Source organism: Aulonocara stuartgranti (genome assembly GCF_965226115.1).
Source record: "Aulonocara stuartgranti genome assembly, chromosome: 13".
NCBI lineage: Eukaryota > Metazoa > Chordata > Actinopteri > Cichliformes > Cichlidae > Aulonocara > Aulonocara stuartgranti.
This window is the reverse complement of record NC_138949.1, coordinates 32978582-32993212: the sequence shown is the minus strand read 5'-3', so window position 1 is coordinate 32993212 and position 14631 is coordinate 32978582. Positions and strand designations below refer to the sequence as shown.

Genomic DNA, 14631 nt, shown 5'->3' with positions numbered 1-14631 from the left:
GCTCAACGTGGCAAAGACCAAGGAACTGATCGTGGACTTCAGGAAGACCAGGAAACACTTGACCCCTGTTTCAATCCAGGGGGTCAGTGTTGACATTGTGGAGGACTATAAATACCTTGGAGTACACATTGACAATAAACTGGACTGGGCTAAAAACACCACAGCACTTTACAGGAAGGGCCAGAGTCGTCTCTATTTTTTGAGGCGACTGAGGTCCTTCAGCATCTGCCAGAAAATGCTGAGGATTTTCTATGAGTCTGTGGTGGCCAGTGCGATCCTCTATGCTGTTGCATGCTGGGGGAGCAGGCTGAGGGTCGCAGATGCCAACAGACTTAATAAACTGATCCGTAAGGCCAGCAATGTTGTGGGGATGGAGCTGGACTCCCTCAAGGTGGTGTCGGAGAGGCGGATGCTGTCCAAGATAAAGACAATGTTGGATAACACCTCCCACCCACTCCATGACATGCTGGTCAGTCACAGGAGCTCGTTCAGTGAGAGACTGAGATTACCGAAAAGCACCACTGAACGACACAGGAAATCATTCCTGCCTGTGGCCATCTCCCTGTACAACGCATCCACTTAACACACTGTTTGCTGCTACAGCTACACATGTTTCTTTTCCAACTATTTATTTATGAGTGACTTATGTATGTATGTATGTATATATATGTATATATTGTACTATTCTTAGTTAGCGTATTGTCTGTCTTGTCTTAATGTTGGTTTATAATGGAGCACTGTAACAAAAAATAATTTCCCCCAGGGATCAATAAAGTATTCTGATTCTGATTCTGATATCTACTTTATGATTTAATTGATATTAAACAAAAAATGACAAATTATGCATGAAATTCAACTTTTACAAAGATATTTTTTCCCATTTTATGCCGTGTGTCTCCTTTTGTGCTCTTCATGTCAAACGTGGCTAAAGTCTCCAAGAATGAAGTCAGTGTAAAGTAAAGCCACTCTGTTTCCTTTTTCTGCTCTTCACTCCGTATGACCTCAGTGGGAGTGGATCTTTCTTTATGTGGAGCAGCCATTTGGATGAAGTTTTCCTAAATGAGGATGAACTAAAACAGCTTGTTTCAGACAGACGATGAACTGAGGGAACCAAGCATGAAATAATAAGGATTATTTTTACCTGATTCATGTAAAGCTTCTCCAGCAGAGCCTGAGAATTAAATATTGAGTTCAAATTAGGAGGCTCGCCTTTAACTTGCAGAAAGTAATAATTGCATTGTGGCTCCTTTTCAGTGACCGCTTCACTCACAACAAAATAAAAAAAGTCTATAGTCATGGTGCTGCAAAGCAATAATCCCCTTTCTTTCTTTTTGCCTTTTGCAACACATTTGGCAGCTTGACGTCACGCCTCACTCAAGTTTTTAATTTAATGTCCTGTGTCAGTGTGAAGAGGCACTAATCTGTCATTTCAGATCTAAGCTAAATCACATCATCACAAACAAATCTGTCACATTACTGTTTATGAATGTCCGTTTTTACAGGCAGTCCCATGCTGGGAGAGAGCCACACGACATCAGCATGAAAGTAACCCGACCCAAAGAAGTGTGTGCCCTGATGATTAGCCAGGACACAGCAGGAATTTATAATGTGACCCAGTTACCATTTTATCTGACACAGGTATCATTTAAAGTCTGGACACCTAATATTCTGCAAATTGCTCCACTTTGAACTTTGGCTTGAAGCTTGTTTGGTAAATGTTTAATGAAGCAATGTTATTCCATGTTGCTCTGCTAATGGCACAGGGAACAAACTAAGGAAAGTAGGCATAGTGCTAGCGAGAAGCTTTGAGCGCTACATTGTGAGTGAGCTACCGATTAACCTTGCAGTGTCAGCGGTTTCCCATCAGCACCTTGACTGCTGGCAGAGACTAAACTGGGACAAACCAGCCGGGATAATCTGCACAGAAACAAAAACAGAGAAGCGAAGACTTTGAAAAAAAAGGGTTTGTGTCAATAACAATCCACCAATGACTGCACCGCCACAGCCACTCCTCTACTGCTGTCGTGGAGTCGTGTGGAGTTATGATGATAACAGATCAATGAAAAGATGAACTAGATTTAAAAGAAGGAATCCTCAAGGTTGCTCTGCTGATCCACACAGGAAGCAGCGCTAACATAAAAAAACAAAGGACTAACTTAAGGTCATTGTCCAGACACTTGGCAAATTTGTGTGCTTATTTTTGAACATGAATAGAGAGAAAATTGCAGACTCAGCCAGACGGATCCCTATTAAAAAATATAATGGTGGACTGTTGTTTGGTTATTTAGTAACAAAGCCGTGCTGGCCATGGCCTACATATTTCTGTTTGTTTAGCAAACGATAAGATCTCTTGTTCCCGGCATCAATGTGGGCCGCCTCACCACGGCGGAGAGGCACAACAAAAGGGGAGGAAAAAATATGCATGAGAAAAAAGCAATGTCAGTGCGAACTGGTGTCTAAACTTAAGGAGAGAAAAGGAGAGAGGAGGCGTGTTTGTGTATTTGGGGTGTGGAGGTGAAGCAGTGCATAAACAGCTACTTGTTCACCATCACACTTCATCTTAGTCACAGTTATATATGGTTCATATGTTTTTGGACAATTACATCAGTTATTCATCATTTTAATTCTGTAAACCAAGTAGTTTTGCCACGATATTCATCTTTGATTGATACTGACGCCTATGAACTTGGTTGTTTCTGTGTTTTAGTTTTTACTCTTTGATTGGTGTGTATGTACTTGTCATAATCATACTGCTCTCCATCTTGGCCAGGTCACTCCTGAAAAAGAGATTTTAAATCTATTAATTTTCAGAGGCTCAAAAGTAGCTGCTTGAACTCTCGGTAAGAGCTCCAAAGAGACGCTGACGATGGTGAGGGACACCATGATTAAGATGAAGAAACAAAGTTAACATATCAGACATAAAGCAGAAACGTCAGGAGCGGCCAAATCAACAATCTGTACATGAAAAGGCCTGAAAGACCTGAAGCTGTCGAACACAACAGGAGGTAACGCTATTTTATAAGCGTGTGTCTGCCAGTGGATCTGGTCTGAAGAGAGGACGAGCATCATTTGATAATGTCCATGGGCTCCAAACTTTGATGCATTTTTTTGTTAAAATGTTTGAATTAAACTGAAAATCTGCACTTCAGTTGTTTGATTGAAACCCTGGTGGACCTGACCGCATGTCTGAGAGTTTCAGTTTGAAGCCAAACTGAATGCTTCACCACCGCCGCTGATGAGTCAGGTTTGCTGGTATCCTTGTTCAAATTTGAAGTAGAGCTATTTGCACTTGACAGACACTTATTATCACACAGCCACAATTTGCACTGCACTGTGATGCTGTGACCTAAAAGCTGTGCTCGCCTCGAGGTGAGTTACCAGTCTTGATCTGCAGCTCCTCTGGTGCAGCCACAAAACCTAAGCTAAACTAATCCAGCTGCCCAGTGAGAAGCTGCAGGAGGCTGTGGTGGTCTGTGCAGCTGCCAGCTTGAACACCAGGATGTGCATGAATTAAAATAAAACTGGATGGAAAGAAAACTCAGGAGACCAGTTTCTGGATAGAGACGAGCCCTCATCGGCTTTTACTGTAAATACTTGTGGAGCAAACACAGTATGTTACGTAAGATTTGGGCAGCAGAAAAGCATAACAGGTTTCAAATATGAGTCATGCAAAGTCAACCCATGATAAAACCCAACAAAACACAGGATAAAACACATTTGACACCTTCCCTGTGAAAGCAAACACGAGACTTTACTTTTTAAGTGGCGTCTGCACTTATTTACATATCGGACGTGAAAATTATTACACCGCAACAAATCTTTGAATCGGTTTGAACTATTTTCAAACTGATTTTCAAGAAGGTCTCTGCACTGCTGTCTCCACTGCATAACCTGACACAGCTTGGTCCTATTCACGTAAAACACACCCGGGTCAAATCAACATTTCAGGAAGACACTTGAGTGACATCATTTTACCCCCGACGTCCACGTTCCTCTCAGTTTCCGTCTCCCGACATGTAAAATGTGTCTTTTTTTGTATTTAGCAAAGCGGCTAACGCGATGCAAATGTGCGACGGAGGCCTTCTCCAACAGATGCTTGGAGACAGGCTGCCTCTTCTGGCTCCTACTGCTGCTCATTAAATGACAGAAAGGACCCATTGTTGCGTCAGGGGCTTTCTCAGACCCTATAGCTGAGTGTGAAAGACTGACCCAGATTAGGTTGATGTTTGGATGGCGCATCCATACGGCTTGCTCGGCTGTTGCTTGGTTACTTCAGTGTCTTTTTAGGATTTCAGACATTTTGCCATGGTAACATTGCATAAGAGAGCGCTGGGGGTTTGGAATTACCGCCGCCCAGCTGTAGAGAGAGGAGAGAGCGGCTTCGAAGCCAAAAAAGTTCAACAAAGTTAAAGAAGCAGAGAGTCTGGATGCCAACCGGCTTTTTACCCCACTGATTAAACTCTGCAGTGAACGAATTTTAAGGCCTTACAAAGTAACTTTGCTCCCTTGAACTGAAGCTACAACGTAACAACTGCAGAGTCATTGTTACACTATAAAAACCACTTTGGGGAAAAACAGCAGCACTGCACTCGTGATGGAAATGATGATGGCTCTATTTGATTATGCAGGGAAGAAAAATCGCATTATTTTCTTTCTAGGAAGATCAAAGAATCTCTTGTGCTGTAAATTTTAAATATAAATCAATCCTCACCGCTCTGAAACTGACACTTAACGGCCTCTTGAGCTCTAAATGGGTCACTTTCCACTACTGATAAAGTTAAACTAAACCTTTTTGTCTGAAATACCTGATTACTCAAGGGCATGTGAACACAATGAGTAAAACAGTGTCCCATTCCTGCTCCAAAGCCTCAAAGTAACCTCATCTCGACTACAGAATGAACCCTGAAATCCAGAGAACACAGTCACCTAATAACCAGTTCTTTTTTCAGTGAATCTGTGTGTCTGTGTGAAGATACGGCAAATGTTGGGTTAACACAAATCTAGGTTTTGGTGTAGACCTAAAGACTCGTACTAATCTCATCAACAGTTACTCTGCGTTTCTCAGGACCCGAGTGCAGTGCTGCGTTTGGTTCTGTTCGATGATGGATCTCAGATTTTGGCTCAGAGTGTCTCTCTGTTCCTGCTTTCTGTGACAGCCACGGCTCCACTCTGCGCATGGGTGGAGGGGCATGCAGTTTCATTGAACTCAGTGCTTTCCCAGGCCTCTTACCCCCAAGTTTAACCCACTGGATACCAAATCTTAACCCAAGGATAAAGCTAATTCCGATTTTTGTTGGATGTGGAAACAACAATAGCGAGTCGTAAAGTTCCAACTTTTTGAAACGTTTATGATGCTGGTGGCAAGAATGGACTTTTTTCATCAATTTAAATAAGTGTCCGAAATAAGTCCAATAAGGAAATTAACGAGCAGTGCATGTCAGACAGAGGTGCTTAACTCGAGTTGTTTCTCTCGGGCACAAAGATGACTTTGTGATAAAATCTGTCAGCCCTCGGCTACAGGCCGGCTCTCAGCCCGAGGGCAGCCGTCACTCATGAAAACAAAAGAAGAAAACCAAAATTAAAAAAGAAAACAAATATTAATCAACAGCTCAGCTTTAACTGCGTCATCATTTCAAAACATTTCAAAGAACTGCTGCAGCCTTTGTTCCATAAAACAGGCGGCAATGTCAAAAACAAGCAAAACACTGTTCACAAGACGATCGACGTACATCTGACGGTAGCACATCCAGCAAAGCTTTAAGTCCTCACAGTGCAAACCAAACAAAACCATATGCAACACGTTTCAAATGCCTCAGTCAGGACTGACACTAATCTCCCCTCCGGAGGTGTTTCTGTCCGAAACATTCGCCTCCGGTTTCTACTTTTACTTGATTTAAATGAAAATGTTTAAATGATGAGTTTTCAGGAGCGTGCTACTGCCGAACTTCCTGTTAGGCCAGAGTCTCTCCAAAGTAAATGTTCAGTGGTGGGCAAACAGCAGGTCATTGGTTAAAAATGACTCGATTTGAATATTTACCCAAAGAAAGCAGCAACCTTTAAGAGACGTTTAGTTTTTAGTTATATAAGGTTTAAGGGAACAAATATAACCGGGTTTCAGTGGCAGGGACCTACAAATATATGAAATTCTGTATAAAACATAACTTTTTAAGATAGTTCTATTTCTTTTTGTATGGTATCTACAGGGTTGTGTAAAAGTTCTGAAACAATGCAAAATGATTTATAGATCTACAGCTGTCATTGCGTGTGCCAGACCCCGAGGTTAGATTTAGGGTCCTACTTTACTCCATCTTATCCTCTAGTTACAGCTTTCCCCTTGGCAAATATACCAAGCTCCCAGCATCCCTTTGCACTGCCCTGCACAGGTATACCCGTCCCTGAAACCTCAACACCTTAACTGCAGTTTGAGACGGTCTGTGATGGCACATCCATCCATCCATTCTCTTCTGCTTATCCAGTTCAGAGTCCTGGGGGGTGTATGTGGCCTATCCTAGCTACCACAGGGCGAACACTCGTGTGACTTTAGCTAATGAGGAGCCTGCTGGCAGAAACATGGGAATAGTTTAACCACACCATCCCTTTCAGGGGCTCCAGCACACACAGCCTTACATCTTCTGGGTCAAACCTAAAGGTGATCAAACATTAGCCATTAGGACCCATTAGGATTAGTTTTTTTATTGGCCTTTTATCATCATTATTGTTTCGTCAGTAGTTTCTGTGTCATTTCTTTATTAGTGTATTTTTTCTGTTATGTTCACCTGTATTTATCGTGCTTTGTGGTTTTCTGCAGGGCAGTTTCTTCTGCATTAGCTTTTCTTTTGCCCTGTCTTTTGTTTGAATTTAGTATTCTGCTGCTCTGCTGCAGAGATCAGTGTCTGTCTTTAAAACATAACCGTTTTTGTCTGCGACTATTTATCCAGCCACTCGGCAGGTCAGCTGTTCCAAGCATCTCGGCCCTTCGTGTTATCCCAGACTGACTCCGTGGTGTTGCCATTAGCCATCATCACTCAGGACTCTTTGTTCTCTCACTGTCTGAAATTTGTTCTTTATGAATCTGGCTGAACGTTTGGGACTGTTGTGATGAATTTAGGTTTGAACACACGCCTCCTTCACTGTATTCTGTGGTGGGTAAGCATGAAGTAAACTAAAGTGCTTAAAGAGTTGGTGTTGTTGGTGTTGTTGAATCACAGAATGAGTCCACGGACAAACTAAAGGATTTCTGGAGTTTCTCTGCAGCTGTTTTCCTGGCAAAGCTTCCATCTTGTGCACCGCAGATTTGAATCATCGATGAATCCATCTTCATAAGAAAGTTGCTCAACGTGTTGACTCACAACGAGCAACTTATTTCCTTTCTGATCTCAGATGCGTTGCGGGAAAAGTTTCAGATAGCACTGCAAACAGTCTGTGTGTATATGTGGGAGTTTGTGTGTGCAGATTAGTCACTCAAGGCCAAAGCCCTCAGCATTGGAGATGGCAATGGTCAGTTTCTGTTTGAGCTCCTTCCTGGTTCGATACGGAGGCAAACAGATCTGATTGAAACAGGTGTGAGAGATCGGCAGCCTGCAGAGAGAAAAAGAAAAAGAAAGTTATACAGTGAAACATAAAGAGGTGCCAGGGAAATCACTCTTTCATCACCCTTTTCTGTTGAGGTTGCATCACTTTAAAATGATTGCATCAAGACAAAAAGTCAGAGATGTTAACACTGACCACTGAAGCCTCACTGAGGCTGCAGCTGCTGCACAGAGGGATCAGCAGAAGCCAGAGCTCCTCTGCACAGCAGCACTGCTCATGCATTCTTCACATGATACTTTTCTGACAAAAAAACTTTGTAAAGGGAGATCAAACGCAATAATTCCAGATGACAAAGTCTCTAATTAACAACTGCAAAGTGTGACAATCACTTGTGAGTGCGGCAGAAAAACCCACATGTCCAAATTGTTAATCCCAAAGTTGATCATCGAATGCCTCCATAATTAATATTATACAGCCCAATATATACAGAGCTGTTAGCATTTTCCCACACAGCTTTATTTATCTATCAGCTCCTGGTGCTTCGACAAAAGGAACGAAGAAAAGGAAACAATTAAGGAAACATTTTAGAGTGTGTTTAGTTAGAGATTAAAGGTGTGTGTGTGTGTGTGTGTGTGTGTGTGTGTGTGTGTGTGTGTGTGTGTGTGTGTAAGCAGCAGTGGGCCAGCTTGCTCATTCCTGACCCAGATCCAGAGTTGGTTAAAGTTCAACAGTGAGTCTTATGTAAACAGCTCCACAAATCGAAACCTCCAGCGAGTCAGCCGAGGGAGTTTCAGCCGAGCGACTCGAACGCTTCCGAAACTCTAACCCGAAAAATGAGGATGGAAATGAAACAATTTTGTCTGATCAAGACACTCGATTTATTCTTAAAGACTGATTATGCAAACTGTTCAAAGAGTCTGTGTTTGTTCCCAGAGGCACCTGCAGTCAAGTGTGCAGACCTCACACAGGCAGGCAGCTCTGAGGACTGCTCCGTGTGCATTATGTTTCAGAGCTGACAGTGTGCAGCCCGAGTCCTCGTCTTACTATGGCAGTTTTTCAAAAACCTACCAGTCGGTCGGGACATCAATCTTGGCGATTTTGAAGTTGAGGTCGGCCATTCCTCCGACTGGAACGCGGTCGCTCCCTGTGGCAAAGTGGAGGAGCTTCTTTTGCAGTTCCAGAGGGAAGGCCAACACCACGTCCCAGAAACATCTGCAACAGCACGAAGATCATATAATAAAATAAACAAATCAATTACAGAGACTCGGAGAGGGGAAGTGGATTCTCTAAGGGATAAAACGAGAAAAGAAACACTTGGACGCTCGCTGTCATTCAAACAGTAACTACAGAGAGAGAAAAGTCAATAAAATAAAAAGGAAAAATGAATATCATGATCACTGAGAGCCCTGCGACAAACTGTCCGTCCCGCCCCGACCCTGGCATTGCTCCCGTCCAAACTTACTTGCTTGTAGCCTTCAACGTTTCTCGCTTTGTTAACGTTTAAAGGTGAGTTCGATCGTGTGACATCATTTATATGATTATTGCAATCTTTATGTGTGTGGTCGAGACACCAACATTAGCTGACAAAACAAAGCGCAAAATGAAACTTTAATCAGACAAACACTAACAAGAATTTTTGAAACTGCTGGCATCACAGCAGGCAGACAGCACTGAAGTTGTATAACAGGCCTGCAGCTGCTTGTCAGCAGCACGCTGAGTTACAATATCTGCGGCACACAAGTGTCGGCATTTTCCTCCCTCACCGCCACAAACAAAGGCCTGTGTGTGTGTGCGTGTGTGTGTGTGTGTGTGTGTGTGAGAGTGAGAGAGAGAAAAACAAGTGAGAATTACACCCTGCGAGAAAATGAATCCAAAGCAAACATTTGCACCCTGCACACGTTACTTCCACCTTATTTCAACAAACAATCAGAGCTGAGGAGAGACAAAAAGGGCCGTAATTCCACTTTATGGTCTGGAGCGACAATAAAAGTCAAAGGAGCCGAGCAACAGTAACATTTTAACGGGTGCGCTGACCTCATCACATTATGTAATTTGTGCATGGAAAACTTACAGTGGGGTCAGCCTAAAAACAGAAAATGTACAGAGGTTCTCTGTCCAAGCAGAGAGTGGGAGGTATGTGTGGACTTCCTACGCAGCAGTTAGCTAGTGTTAGAAAACAGGAAGTGCTGGGGTCGTACCGTACGGTGGCGTCGGTCTTGCTGTATCCTTCGTACTGAGCAGCTTTCTGCAGGGCGCTCATGTCGAGCTCTGGACTCCCGCACACCAACATCTCCACCTCCTCAGGCCGAAGCAACTGCAAACACCAGACGATAAAACACAAATGATATACGATTCAGAAAAAAACCTCAGCCGCGATGTTTGTTTTCCCACATTAATGTTCAACACAACACCAATTATTCACACATGTGTGCGGCTGTAATCTGCAGCTGTCTGGTTGGTGGGTAGTTTCCTCCTTTATAACAATTTCATAAAGGGGATTTTGTTTTGTAAAATATCCTCTTTGGTTTGTGTTCAGGCTTAAAGTTACTTAAAGTTGTGGTGTTGTAAACTGGTGTTGGCTGAACAATACAAACTAACTGACCAGAAGGTTATTCTGTTCATGATGTTGGACAAGAAGTCACATTAGGTCAATAACCAACATGTCGCATCATCTTCAAACTATTCTGACGTGTCTGAGGTGCAATGATTCGGCACACTTTGGTCTAATTCTAGTTTCCTGCAGGCTCCTCCAGCCACAGCCAGAGAAAGACTGGAATTTTTTGATCATGAGGTCCATCTGTTTTATTTCCTAATAGAATAAGACTGCATGAATTTCAGTCTTATTCAATTAAATCAATTGATGCAGTTTTATTTCTGGAAATCATATGAATGTGGGCTGGAGCACCCTGCTCAGCTGTTCTTATTACTGCACTTCATGCAGTCTGAGCTTATGTTGAACTCTGTTTCTTCAGTGCTGTACAGGTTACACAAAATATGTAATAAATGGAAACAGTCCCTAAATTACCGATAAATATAAACTAAAGACAAAATAAAACAAATATGTTTAGCAAACATAAACAGATTTCCATTTAATAAGCAGAATTTGACATTTTAACCTTGGAAGTCTAAATGTTTTAACCCACAGAGCTGATGTCACTATACAGAAGCTCAGCAGCCTTGCCACATACCAGCTTCCTATAAATTAATAAACGAAAACATAACACCACCTAAACACAGAATCGCTTCCGCTGCTCGGGCGGTGTAAGTGAAGCTCAAACAGCAAACGAGGAGGAGAAACAGGAAGTCTCGTCAGAGCTCAGCAGCTGATAGCATCCGATGTGTCAAACAGTCAACTTCACAGGAATCCAGTGAAAGTTTCACTTTATTTTCTATAAATGAAAAATAAACTGCCTGCAAGGTGAAAGCAGGTTATGAGCACGCAGCCTCATCCTGACCTATCTGTGCAGGACAAAGACTGAAACAGCGAACCGCAAAGAACGAAGGAAAACAAACTGATCTTGAGACATCTGACCAGTTCACTTAGCTGCTAGAAACTCCATCAATACTCAGCGCACAGACGCAAAGTGTAAAACCCTCAAAGCCAAACACGCCCCCATCAAAAATACTGTAGGGCTGTCTCATCACATCTTGAAACGTCAGCGGGTGCGGACGTGACTCACAGACTGACAGTAAACGGAAGAGTCAGAGTCATGTCAGAAAAAAAAAGGTCAGAAGTAGGTCAAACTCACGTCAGCACATCAAAACATCACTACCTGCTTTTAGGAAGTCAGCTCAGATAGACGGCGAGGCTTTTATTTTTACTTTGTCAGGATAATCGTGTTGATAACAAAATAAAATAAAAGTCATCATACTGGGAAAATAACAGACGCTGAACAAATTGCATTTACTTTATTTCTTAATCTGAGCAATTTGCATTGATCAGGATGGATGTCGATCGGCTTATCCAACGCTGTGGTCCAAAGAGAGGCGCTCTGATGTTCGGACATTCTCAAAGTTAACGAGACAACATCAAAATTAATTTGCATCAATTCAATCTTTATGCTGCTCGGAGAATGATCGAGTCCAAGTGATGAGGCACGTGTACAGTGATTTATTCTGCATAATAACCTCAAAGAAAACCAAGTTTGGTTTCTACACGACTCAGCTGGAGTGAAGGAGTATCTCTGGGTCTTATACATGACAGAATAGGCGTGTGTAGTGAGAGACTGACAGGTGGATTATGGGTGCAGTCTGTCATCATACGGTCTGTTATAGTGACGATACGTGGTGCTGTAAATAGTGGCCAAAAGAACAAGACGACAGATACCATCGATGGAAATGAGCTCTCTCTGGGTTCAGCTTTACAGACTGAACATGCTTCTCTGCTGTGTTGGCAGACAGAGAGCTGCACACAGCCCTTTCAGCCACTGTCTGTGATTTTCATGCTTTATTTTTCATCTTTAATGTTCATCTCATGACCCTGATAAGGTGACAAACTCAGTCATTCGGCTGAAAGAAAGAGAAAGACATGATGGTGTAGGCATGTCCACTCAAGAGGCAGGCCAAGGACACTGGACGGTTTGTGTCTCTCACCTCCAGAAGAGCTGGAAGCGCTGGCTCATCTGGAGGTCTGGGTATCTCTGATTAGACTGCCGAGTCTAGGAATAGTTTGGCTGACTTGTTAATGTTTTATTGTAAGTTTAGATAAGACAGGAAGAGCTCTAGACTTTTGGTGTACTTGTAAAATTAGTTGCAGAAGAAGTGCAGTAAGCAAAGATGAGTTAGGCCAGTGTTTCCACATCAGTGTGTGTAGATTCCCAGTGATGTAACTTTCCTCATTGTGCACTCCGATTTGTTGTAATGCAAAAGCTACTCCAAAAACCCAAAACCAAACACCTGCTCAGCCATCGTGTCTGCAGTCGTCTGCACCCACAATCACAAGCAAATTTAATCCAGTCCTACAGTGACTGTAAACTGAAATGTATATATCACTAAACTAATCATAAATGATCAAAACCATCATAGAGACATTCCTGGAAAAGCACACGGACACGGTACGCATGCCAATTTTTCCCAAACTGATATAAGGAGGCCAGTGGAGCGAGTTCGAGCCTGAGACCTGCTGCCACTTTACTCTTTACAGTTTGACTCGTCGTTTGTCTGACCCAGATTCAGACTCGGCTGATAAACGGGGGTCAAACTGGGCAGCTTTATCTCTAACTGTAAGAAAGACTGTGGGTTTGACTCCATAATCTAAAACGTCCTACGAACACAAAAAATAATCAACGCATGAGGGTTTTCTTTCCTTCACGGTTGCTGCTCAGGAAGCGATAAATATTACATGACTGGCACTATTTGAATTGTTTCTCCAGCAAATTTATACACAGTTTATCTCGAAACAAACAGAGAACTGGTATTTTGAGAAGCCCTTCACTGGATGGAGTGCACAGTTTGGCCTGTTCTATCTCCCTCGAGTTTAATTCGAATGTTTAAAATGTGACAGAGAAATATTTTAAAGGTGCCATGATCAGGTGGAAGGGAATGGATGGGTGTCTTTGCGTAAGAGTCTATGTTAAGAAATGCTTAAGAAAAGGATAAAGCATATTGGTCTTTAAATAACACATTTTGTAGCAGACTCACCATGAGTGCGTCCGATGCGCACACACTGTGGAAGCCGTGGTAGAAGGCAGCAAACTGTTTATAAATGGATTTATTCAGCAGGAAGTCGACATAGAGCTGGACATACTCTGTGGAAAGAGAAAAAACAGTTTGATTTCCATTACAAACATTTGCCCTTCAGCCTTGGCTCCTCTGTTCAGCAAACACAGCGAGAGGGATGCTGGTAACGAGTGGGCCCGGACCCCAACAAGAGCCACTGGATGGAAAATCAAGTTTAATAAGAGAAGCAGAGTTGATGTGCTCAGCTGGACTTTATCCCCCCAGGAGGAACAAAGAGGCTTTTTACCTGAGCCAGGTTTCACTGCTCGCATGGAGTTAAAGAGCACAGAAGGCGCAATAAAGGCGTTCCTCAGGATTACACACTCGAGACTCTTAAAGACTGCAGGACAGTAGCTCTCTTTACATTAATGAGGATGTTGGATCACAGAGCTGATTTCACGCTGGAACAATTTCGTCACTAAGTGCACTGCATTAAAAGTTCAGAGACTGCGGAGTCTTATATGAATCCATCAGCCCAGCGCTGAAATATCTTTCCAGCTATTCAGCGAATGCTCATCCGAACCAATCCGTTGATTTTACATCCAGCTTCTTATGCTGCATGCTTATCAGATGATGGTCTCAGCATCTACTGAATTTGCTGCCAACACTAACGGTTCCCATGTGGTTTGCCACTGTAGTTTTCTGGGAGATCATGAAGACGGTAGAAAACTGCAGACACCCGTCTACCTGCAGAGAGCATCTGCTGCCAGATGGAGGCTTTTTACAACACTGTGGGAAATGTGAGTCACTCTTGCTTGTGTTGTTGGTCCGTCAGCCACAGAGAAGAGCACAGTCACAAAACACACTGTTAAAATAAAAGAACAGGAGAGGAGTGTGCCTCCTTCCCTGTTCTGGTCCACTTTTGAACCCATAGTTGGTTCAAACCAATAGTTCAAACCAATAGTTACTGGTTCAAAAGTTTTGATCTAAGAAATACAGCTATCAAAACTTAGTCTAATAATCAATTTTGTATCTTAACTTTGTAACACTACCGTCATCTCATGTCTTGATGTTTCCAAAAGCCTTTTCATTTGCCTCAATTAAAATTAGAAACTCTGTTCTCTAAAATGACTCCAACTCAGATGCCTGGCTTTCAACAAGAACAAGACCTCTTATGCTGACAGGACAGCCTGAGATCTTCAGGCAACGGTCCAGAGAGGCACCTAAAGGTGACTTTGCTGTCAGGTAATGAACTAAAGAAACCTGATTAATGTCATCAACAAAGTTTTATCAGAGAGCCTTTATTGACCTCATGTGATTATAATGATGATCCCTACGAGTGCTATAGTTTGTAGCTGTGTAAAAGGTCAAGTGCAGTGACTCTGCACATAAAAGGTAAAAACCATATCTCCTTTCAAGGTCATCTTCTTGTGCACCTCCGGA

The 14631-nt window shown here is 42.7% G+C and overlaps 1 protein-coding gene across 1 annotated transcript in view; it reads right to left on the bottom strand.

Moving 5' to 3' along the window:
* Positions 1 to 3550: 3550 nt before the first annotated feature.
* Positions 3551 to 14631, bottom strand: part of hectd2 (HECT domain containing 2) — a 59422-nt gene continuing 48341 nt past the window's right edge. The window contains exons 19-22 of the mRNA XM_082558047.1: positions 13171 to 13277; positions 9729 to 9844; positions 8599 to 8742; positions 3551 to 7578 (exon numbers count right to left, since the gene is read on the bottom strand). Of these exons, the coding sequence (XP_082414173.1) occupies positions 7458 to 7578; positions 8599 to 8742; positions 9729 to 9844; positions 13171 to 13277 (488 nt within the window). The 3' untranslated portion in view covers positions 3551 to 7457. The remainder of the gene's footprint in view (positions 7579 to 8598; positions 8743 to 9728; positions 9845 to 13170; positions 13278 to 14631) is intronic.